Genomic DNA, 10,834 nt, shown 5'->3' with positions numbered 1-10,834 from the left:
AGGAGCGTGTTGACCATAGTCTTGGGAGGGCGCCCAGGGCTCATCCTCCCATGCTTGGGCTCCCATGTGATGACTAGGCTGGCAGGTAGCTCAGGGTGACATAGACAGTGCCCTGCTAGTTGCAGTCTTCTCGCCTCAATTTTACTGGTGAGCATCGGTAGGTCGTCATAGAGCTCGACGTTCATCATGTGCCGTTGCCAACTCACGTCAAGAGCCATCCGGAGCATTCGTGTGGCAACCATCTAGTGACTTTTGCATGGTCTTGGTGAGTGTCCACGTCTCGCATCCGTACGTGAGAATGGACACTATGACTGCTATGAAGATCCTCTATTTGAGCCCTCTGTTCAGGTTCGACCTCCAGATTTCCTTCATGTCGTTCACAGCCCTCCACACCAGTGCCTTCCGTATCTTTATGTCCTTCTCCAAACTCATCATTCTTGACCTGAGGTTCTTGAAGTCTAAGGCTTTCTTAATGGTATCATTCTTTACAGTCTTGAGAGTACCTTTGTCACAGTTGAACACCATGTACTCTGTCTTCTTAGTGTTTAAGTGAAGTCCAACTTTATTGCACTCAATTTCCACTTTTGTCAGTAGATGCTGTGCTTCCTCCATCTGGTCAGAGAACAGGACTATGTCATGTGCAAAACTGAGATCTGTGAGCTTAACTGGTCTGACCCTTTTGGTTCGTCCAATTAGGATATTGGTCCCCCTCGGGTTCAGGTATAACCTGTCCCTTTTGTACAGGTTGTTCATTCCTCAGAAGAGATGCCAATGATTCATGAATCTGATACTCCTTAATAATTAAATTCATGAAATTGTATTCAAATTTAATAGTGGATTTAGAAATTGCAAAAGATTATGAGATTACAGAAATGGTGTTTAATGTAGATTTCAACTTTTGACAAGTTTTGTAAATTCTCAGATTGTGACCACTATTGACAAATGTCTCCAATTAAAACATTCTCATTGAGACAGAGGATGTGTGCAGATGATATGAGGGGGAATAAAAGGAGAATAACGAATCAGGAAAGTGAGAAAGCAAAAAGGGTATTTTTAAAATGTAAGGGATCAGCAACTTGAGAAGAAAGAACATGCTGATGCTGATATTCATAATGAAAGCAATTCATTAACAATATTTAGGACTAAATAAATCAAGAAAGAAATAACTAGAAATTCAGCTGATCCATAACAGCAAATACTGCACAGCACACTTCACTAGCTGATTCACACCAGTGCACTGGGATTGTGGTTTTAGGTGTTACCATACACTTCCTTGAGATAAATTTATTGGCAGATATTTACAGGAAAAGAAGGAACACAATAGAATTTTATGAAAAGCTACACATAAGCAGCCAAAGACTAATAAACAACCAGTGCGCAAAAGAGGACATACTGCAAATAATAAATAATACCGAAAACATGAGTTGTCTGGAAAATGAGCCTGTAAGTTGTGGGGTAATAACTGATTGTGCCATGAGCTTCCTTTATGACCCTATCTATCTGTGAGATGACTTTCACTGAATTATGAATTTGTATTCCCAGATCTGCTTGTTCTACCACACTTCTCAGTAAAGGACCTTGATAGAGTGGATGTGGGACCTAAGGCTTCTGTACCTCCTGCCCAATGGTAGTAGCTTGAGGGCATGGCCTGGGGTGTGGGGATATTTGATGATAGATGCTGCCTTCTTGTGGCAGCACTCAATGTGAATGCATCCAATGATGGGAAAGCTTTGCCTTTGAACAATCGGGCTGTGCCCATCACCTTCTGAAGGCTTTCCAGTTCCTGGACATTGGTGTTTCCATATCAGGCTGTGATGCAACCAGTTAGGATGTGCTCCACAATGTATCAATAGAGGTTTAAATCATAAGATGTAGGAGCAGAATTAGGTGATTTGGCCCATTGAGTTTGCTTTGCCATTCATCGTGGCTGACTATTATCCTTCTCGACCACATTTTCCTGCCTTCTGCCCGTAACCTTTGATACCCTGATTAATCAAGAACCTATCCATCTCTGCCTTAAATATACCCAATAACTTGTCCTGCAATGAATTCCACAGATTCTCCACCCTCTGGCTAAAGATATCTTTCCTTATATCTGTTCTAAATGGACGTCCCTCAATTCTTAGGCTGTGCACTCAGGCCCTCGAATCCCCCACTACAGGAAACATCCTCTTCACTTCTATTCTATCTACTGTAGGCCTTTCGATATTCAGTAGGTTTCAAAGAGATTCCCCCTCATTCTTCTAAACTCTAACGAGTACAGGCCCTGAGCCATCATATGCTTCTCACATGTTAACCCTTTCATTCCTGGGATCATTTTCATGAACCTCCTCCGGACCCTCTCAAATGCCAGCACATCTTTTTGTTTGTCGAAGTTTTTGGTGACATGCCAAATCTACGCAAACTTCTAAGAAATTAGAGGAACTGACATGCCTTCTTTGTGATGACACTTACATGCAGGTTCCAGGACAGATCCTCTGATATGTTGGCACCAGGAATTGAAAGCTACTCACTCTCTCCACCTCCATTCACTGATGGATGGAGTCCAGCTTCTTTGTCCTGTAGTTGATAACCAGCTCTTTGCTTTTGCTGATATTATCACTGGTCCAGGGCAGTATCACTGGTCGAGGAAGAGAAACCCCATTCTTTACTGTCAGGTTAGCAGCAAAAACACTGGCTGCAGTTTAACATCACTGCAGGATTTGTCTGCGTCTTTGACAAAGAAGTGGGCTAGAAAATCTTTCTGGACACTAACTGTTATGTTTATTATTTAACAAAGACAAAGTTGTGTGGGTAGAAATGCTGGACCTACACATATTTATATATGTATTTATAGACTGGCCTCACTCTACCACATTTTACTCGGGGCATGCTGGACTGACAAGAGCATATGTGACCTGTTCGTCAACATCACTTCCCATTTCAGGTGAATTATTCACATTACACTCTGGGAACTGAAGTTCTTCATTTCATACACCCATAATAACACATCTTCGCCCTTACATGCACAATAGTACGTCCACATAAACCTGCAAAACACAATAATGCTTTCCAATAAAGATATGTACATTAACTTCAATTGTAAAGAGCAAGTACTGGACAGTCACACAACTGATTCACTCAAAGACTGTCAATCAGTCTCTAAGGTGGCTTAATGATCCTTTATGTTGTATGCTGTATGTTTCCTCAGGTGTATTGTTTGTATTTGATGCTTTCATATTTGTGTCTTTCTGAGAATTCTGATCAATAGATTTATTTTTCACATCTGTTGACCCCCTCTGTTGTACTGACAGACAATGTGTCATAGCTATGGGTTGGAGCTTGTGGTCGTAGATCCACATGATTTTTTCTCAGAGGTGTTCCTTGTCCATCTGGTAGGAATGTGGAGCAGCTTCCACATGCACGTATCCTTGCATGGACCAAGTGCCAGAATTGTGATCTCGGATTTGCACTTGATCTCCAGGCTTCAGGATTGGTAGGCTTTTTGCAGTCTTATCATCATACTGTTTCTGTTTCTCCTTCCCTCTTATTTGATCTTGTGCGCTCCTTTAGGGGTCAACAGATTTTTGTGCATTGGAAGGTTGGTGTTTATATGTTGACCCATCAGCATTTGGGCTGGAGAGAGGCCATTCTGCAGTGACACACTTCTGTGAATTATCAGACACTTGTGGAATTCCTCTCATTTATCTTGCGCTTTCTTCATGAGTCCCTTCATTACTGTGACTGAACTCTCTGCTAGGCCATCATTGCCAATAATTTGCAAAGGACTCAAATTCACAGCTCGAAAATTGTGGACCATTTTCTGATATAGTCAGAGGCTTTTTCCCAGGGCTGAAATGGCTAGTATGAGAAGGCACGTAGTTTTAAGGTACTTGGAAGTAGGTACAGAGGAGATATCAGGTGTAAGTATTTTTATGCAGAAAGTGGTGAGTGAGTGGAGTAGACTGTCGGCGACGGTGGTGGAGGCGGATACAATGGTGTCTTTTTAGAGACTCCTGGATAGGTACATAGAGCTTAGAAAAATAGAGGGCTCTGGGTAACCCTAGGTAATTTCTAAGTTAAGGACATGTTCGGGACAGCTTTGTGGGCTGAAGGGCCTGTATTGTGCTGTAGGTTTTCTATGTTTCTTTCCTTATTTGCTACACAGCTTTTGCCAGCCAAGAGAATGCAACATGTTCTGCTGTAGCCACTAGTCTTTGACTTGTACAACCAAATAAAGAGGGGAGGCAGCAATTTTAGCCAGCCACTGATGTAATAGTATCAGCGCTTGGCTTTGACGCCAATGGTCCCCGGTTTGAATCCAGCCGACTCCTTGCACACTTTCCATCCATGCTGGGTTGAGCATCGAGCTCACAACTCATAAATAACAGACACATGCTAAGGAAACAGCAAAAAAAAACCCACGCCCAATGTGCCACAAGGGGCGAAAAGGTTGAAGAGCAGACAGTAACTTCGCTTACCAAGAAGGTGTGATGAGCAGGACCACGGGATCTCAGTACTCTCTCCGTGCACAGAACAGGAGCTGCCAGTGGGCTAGCTAAGAAAGAGCCCTCAACCACACGCTTTGCTTGCCACAGTACACCAAATAACAGGGTTTCACACCTTGTTCCTGCACAATACTACCATCAGTAACACATCTGTAATGCTATAATAACCTACTTCTGTGTTCATTCCATTGATGCCCTTGTTCCTGGAATGCATCTTGAATGCTGACCGAATTATCACTTTCCTTGAACAAAGGGTGGAAAATTATCTTTGTGACATGTATATAAGACAAAATGTTTTATACCACTGCACCTCAGCACATCACAGAAATCAGCCTCCCTACTATGGACTCTGTCTGTACTTCTCACTGCCTTAGTAAAGCAGGCAGCATAACAAGGACCCTGCTCACCTTAGAAATTCTCTCTTCTTCCTTTTCCCATTAGGAAGAAAATACCAAAAACCTGAAAATATGTATGACTAGGCTCAAAGACAGCTTCTATTCCATATTATGTACTACTGGACTCAAAGACAGCTTCTATTCCACTGTCAGGAATAGACCTTCTGTACAATGGGATGGACTCTCACAGTCTACTGCACCTTGTTGTGATCTTGCACTTCATGGTTTACCCGCACTGCACTTTGTAGCTTTTACACTTTATTCTGCATTGATATTGTTTTACCTTGTTCTTCCTCAATGCACTGTTTAATGATCTTGATCTGCATAAGCACTATGCAAGACAAGTTTTCACTATACTTTAGTGACAGTAGTAAACCAATACCACAACCTGTAAAGAACAGTGTGGTATGGGAACTGCAGGAATAAAACAGAACTGTGTCCAACGTGATGAATTTCCTTAAAATAAATGAGTCCAGTTTCACACACTTCAATAGAATCTCCCCTTGGATTTCTCCATCGCACATGCTCCTCATTTTCCATTCCGAGAATCAACCCTGTGAGTATCTCCTGCACTCTCTTCAATGCAATCACAACATCCTTGTGAAGCAATAATCAGATCCCTACACATACATTGAGTTGTGATCTAACTGAAGTTGTGAACAGTTTCTCATTTGATATAGAATGAGAATATTTAGCCTATTAAATTTCGACTAGCCCTCAAAAAACATTCTCTGTAGTATATTGTTCCTCACAAGCCCATCAACCAAAGTAGGCTCATGCTAAATAGCTAAATAATCTACCGATCAGTGCATCTTTGTGATGTGGAAGGAAGCCAGAGCACTTGAGGGAATCCCATTTAGTCACAGGGAAAAGGTTAAAAAATCCGTACAAAAAAATACCAGAGATTGGATCAAACCTGGGTGACTGGAACTCCGAGCCACCTGCACTACCTGCTACAATATTCGGTTGTATAATAGCTTCATTGACTGGATTCACACTTGACCTCTGATTCTATCATAATCTTTCTGCCTTTGGGAGCTATCATTTGGTTACTAAAGGTAAACATCCAATTTTACCTTTTTAACCAACATTTTGAACTTGGAATGCTGAAAACTCTCTAGATGTTTACTCCTAGTTCCTCTACTCACTTGAAATCCTTCCACTTATTGCCTGTTATGTTGAGCTTTGCTGCAACTCCCCAAATGTATTACTGTACCATGCACTGCTCTGAACAGTGCTGAAGGGTCTTGGCCCAAAGCATCAACTGTACTCTTTTCCATAGATGCTGTCTGACCTGCAGAGTTCCTCCAACATTTTGTGTGTGTTGTCTGCACATTAAGGCTGCTAAGGGCATTGCCATTAAAAGTGTACTGTCTCTCTATATTTGATCTCCCAACATGCAACACCTCAGGTTTGGCTGTATTAAATTCCATTTTCTATTTCTCCACCTATATCTGCAACTGATAATTATCCATAGCACCACCAAGTTTCCTATTATCTGCATACTCTCTTAACCCACACATTTGTCTTATCATACAGGTCATTTATATATATATTCCAAACAGCAGAGATCTCAGTACCTATCCCTGCAAAACACCACTAGTCACAGACAACTACCCAGAGTAAGTCCCATCAACAACTATCCTCTGTCTTCTATGGTCAAGCAAATTCTGATCCCAAATCTTAGTCTTTTTGGTGAGCCTCACAGAATGGACCTCATCAAATGCCTTACTAAAATCTATATGGACAACATTTATAGCTCCACCTTCTTTGATCACATTTTCACCTCTTCAAGGAGCTCAATGAAGTTCCTATGACAAGACTTGCCCTGCAAAAAGCCATGCTGACCATCCCTAATTGGGCCTTTGTTTTCCATATGATCATAAATCCTTTCTTTAAGGATTTCTGCAGTAACTTCCTGACCACTGACTTAAGACTCGCAGTCGAAAGCTTCCAGTAATATCCCCATTGTCCTTTTAAAATAATTGAACCAATTCCGCAAATCTTTAGTCCTCTGGGACCTTACCTATGATTATGAAGGCCAATTCCCCGACTTGCCTCTCCCAATAGACTGGGATATATCCTATTAGGCCTCAGGACTTAACCACCTGAATACTCATTAAGAGACCCAACAATTACTCCTCCTTTATCTCAAAATGCACTTGCAAATAGGTATATTTCATGCTGATATCCCAGTCCTCTGTGTCTTTCTTCTTGGTAAATAATGATACCAAGTGCTCATTTAGGATCTTTTCCACATCCCCCTCCTCAAAGCATGTGTTCAGTCCTTTATCCTTGAGTGGTCTTCCCTAGTTATCCTCTTGCTCTTGATGTATAGAATGCCTAGAGATTCCTACTTGCCAAGGGCTTGTCATGACCCCTCATAGAACATAGAATATTCAGAGCAGGTTTGAGTGATATTCAAAATTATGAGGGGTGTAGATAGGGTAAATGCATGCAGGCATTTTTTCACTGAGCCTGAGTGGGATTCCAAACAGAGGTCATGGGTTAAGGGTAAAAGGTGAAAAGTTTAAGAGAAACATGAGGGGAAGGTTCTTCACTCAGAGGATCGATAGAGTGTGGAGTGAGCTCCCAGGGCAAGTGGTGCATGTGAGCTCGATTTCAACTTTTAAGAAAAGTTTAGATAGGTTCTTAGATTGAAGGCACATAGAGGGCTATGGTCCCAGTGCAGGTTAATGGGAGTAGGTAGATTAAATGGTTTCAGCATGGACTAGATGGGCTGAAGTGCCTGTTTCTGTGCATAACTACAGCATAACTCTATGATTATATGACTCTGTACAACTGAATAGTGAAGTAGGCTTTTAATAGGCTGAAGGACCTTGTCTTTTAATGATGTCAGACAGCGGCTAAGTTTTCTGTGAGTATCTAAGGTCTATGCCTTTGATTCAGTGATTCAAATTAAAATCCCAGTGTAGTATTGAGGAATTTAAATTCAGATGATTAAAATCTAATTGCTAGTAATGCCTAATTGAAATGACTAAATTATTGCACCGTCAAGTGATTTATGCACTTTGGGGAAAGATATCTACTATCCTTAGTGTGCTTTTAGTATGATTTCAAGCATATCAGTCTGACTGACTTTTAACTGCTTCCTCAGTTTGGAGCCTTGAAGGATATACAATAAATACTGGCATTGCCAACAACATCCAAAAGCTTGCACGTGAATAAATAGAAGTAGGTTAGTAATATAATGGCCTGCATTAAACTTTAAAGTAGAAGTTTGGAGCAAAGCTGGAGGAATATAACGGAAGCAACAGTTGATAGCAGATAACATTCCTGAAGGAAACCACTATACTGGGTAGATTTTGTGCTATGTTTCATTACATTTAATAAGTAGCGCTATGAAGAGAATGATATCCTGTGATGAAAAGGTATGTTGATTCAAAGAAGCCAAAAAAATTCAGATTGTTTTTTCCCCACAATATCTTACAGAAAAAAATCCAGTAAATATGTTTTGTTAAAACTTAGTAAGAACCAAATACTGTCCCTTGAAGATCATCTGAGCATTTTAAGGAGGACTCCCATTCTTCTCCCTTTCAATTTCACAGAAGAATCTACCAATCCATGATCCAATTGGTGATGAAATCTTCAGTTGTTTCTCTGCTGCTGAAGATTTGTGGTCAGAGTGTTAAGCAGCTTCTTCTAGAAGGATCACCCTACTTTATTTCATTTTTTCCTAAATTAGAGTGAACAAGTCTTGTACTTTTGATCCTATATTTGAATAAAAAAATATAAATATAAAAAATCCATTATAAAGAGTGGATTTGAACATAAACATTTCAATGTTATACCAGATGTAGTCTATTATTTCAAATAAATTTAGTAGTAATTCAATACTTTCCAGTGCTAGTTTTTATCAGCATGGGATATGCAAGTTAATCAATGCATTATTATGCCGCATATTGCTGGCAGGTGGGTTGCCTAAATATACAAAGATTTCAAACAAGTTACCCATATATTTCTGGACAGAATTATACTCAAGTAAAATACTTAAGCAAGCAAATAATCAGACAATCGTACTGTTTTATGTATGATGCAGTTATAACATTAAAACTGATGTTTAAAATTAAAGCTTAATTTTTACTGATAACATTCAAACACATGACATTCAAATTTTTCATTATTTTACTTTTCATTAGCCAAGTAGAGTTAAAGGGTCATAAAAATTCATTCTATCACATAAGTCCAAGCTGTTTTTTTTCTAACAGAATCCAGTGAGACCCATTCACCTGCTTTTTCCTATCGCTCTGCAAACTCAGTACTTGAGAAAGCTCTGATTGAATTTGTTTCCACCACTCTTACAGTCTCTCTCCCCTGACTCAACACTTTGATATGCCTTTTTCTGATCTTACAAGGTACTTATGTTGTTGTCATTTCAAATATACACGTTATGGTTTAATGTTAGCTCTGTTTCATCTTTTATGGAGTCAGCTATTCCATGTGTTGCTGTCTCAGTCTTGGAACATCTTTGTACTAATTGCTAGGTATTTATTACCAATGTTTTGCTTTAGCAAAATAGTCATTTGCTATTTCAATAGTTATTTCAACCCTTCCTTTGTTTATTGTACTTAATCACCGTTTTCTTGATTGATTTAATGTACTGGTTATGTGATATCCTCATGTTTCTATCTTTTTCAAATATAATAGCATAATCTAAAATTAATCCAAACCTTCACAGAGCTTCTTTTTCATATAATTTTGTTTTAGTGTATTCTTTGCAGTTGGATGTTGTTTTTGTCTTAACTGACCATCACACTTTGGCTCTCACCTTATGAGATAACTAAATGTAGTAAATCAAGTCACTGCCTAATTCCCCGCGATTCTATCCCAGTACCCATGATCTTCAACTGCTCCACAAATGACCTATTATTACTTGGTTATAATTCAGAATATTTACTAATGATCGCACAGTTTTCACCATATTCACTAATAAAACAGCAGATGACTGCTATAGCAAGGCTAAGGCAACATTTAATTTTGGGATGGCATGTGGCAAGTAAATTTTATACCATGCAATGGCCATCCCCAACATTCACTGGCATTTCTGAAAACTCCCTCAATATTTTCATAGAGACTGTACTGGTGCATACTTTCCTAATATAAGCCCTACTTGTGACAGATGTAACGCAGAAGTGGCTACTCTAACTCATATGATTTGGTGATGTGTAAGCTTAAATAATTTTTGGAGGGATGTGTTTGCAATACTATCTAGAGTTATAGATGTGGATGTTCAACTCAATTCACTTACAGCAATTTTTGGGATCATTCCAGAGGAAGCAGGCAGAGTGTCTGCTTCCACTCAACATGTGATAGCCTTTTCAGCTTTACTGGCTAGGAGAGCTATTTTGCTATACTAGAAAAATTCTAATCCACCTACTGTTTTTTATTGTCTCCCCTCCATTATGTCATATCTAAGCTTGGAGAGAATTAGAAGCTGAACATTTGATACGTCTTTTAATTTTGAACAAGTCTGGTGACCCTTTATTCAATATTTTCACATGATTTAATTAATTAATTTTATTTATTCTCTTTAGGGAAAATCCTTACCCGTGAAGGTTTGGAGATGACTGGAAGTATTTTTTTTTCTCTTTTTCTTTCTTCTAATTTTATCCTGAAATGGACAGCCCAATCATTCTTTTCTTTTCCCTTTTTCTGTTTCAGCCTAGTTAGTATTTTTTTCTTTATTAAATAAAATTTCCAATCTCTTTTTTTTACGGTTGTTAAGAGGAGTTGTGTTTTTTTTTGATTATATTGTATATATATCAGCGTAACATTTTACCTATCTGATTTTGACAATATATACTTTCTTTTTTACTGCTGTTTATATGTCTTTTGTATTATCTGTTTGCTAAACTTCTCCATTGATTTGTATATTCTTAACTGAAAAATCAATAAAAAGATTGAAAATGAAGGCTGTACTGTAGGTAGAAG

At 39.2% G+C, this 10,834-nt stretch overlaps 1 protein-coding gene across 1 annotated transcript in view; it reads right to left on the bottom strand.

Annotated features, from left to right (window-relative positions):
• Window positions 1-4,235: 4,235 nt before the first annotated feature.
• Window positions 4,236-10,834, bottom strand: part of LOC132405272 (organic cation/carnitine transporter 2-like) — a 46,497-nt gene continuing 39,898 nt past the window's right edge. The window contains exon 10 of the mRNA XM_059989951.1: window positions 4,236-4,377. Coding sequence (XP_059845934.1) covers window positions 4,236-4,377 — 142 coding nt within the window. The remainder of the gene's footprint in view (window positions 4,378-10,834) is intronic.

Source organism: Hypanus sabinus, chromosome 15, assembly GCF_030144855.1.
Source record: "Hypanus sabinus isolate sHypSab1 chromosome 15, sHypSab1.hap1, whole genome shotgun sequence".
NCBI lineage: Eukaryota > Metazoa > Chordata > Chondrichthyes > Myliobatiformes > Dasyatidae > Hypanus > Hypanus sabinus.
The sequence above is the reverse complement of the archived record's forward strand: the minus strand, read 5'-3'. Positions and strand labels throughout refer to the sequence as shown.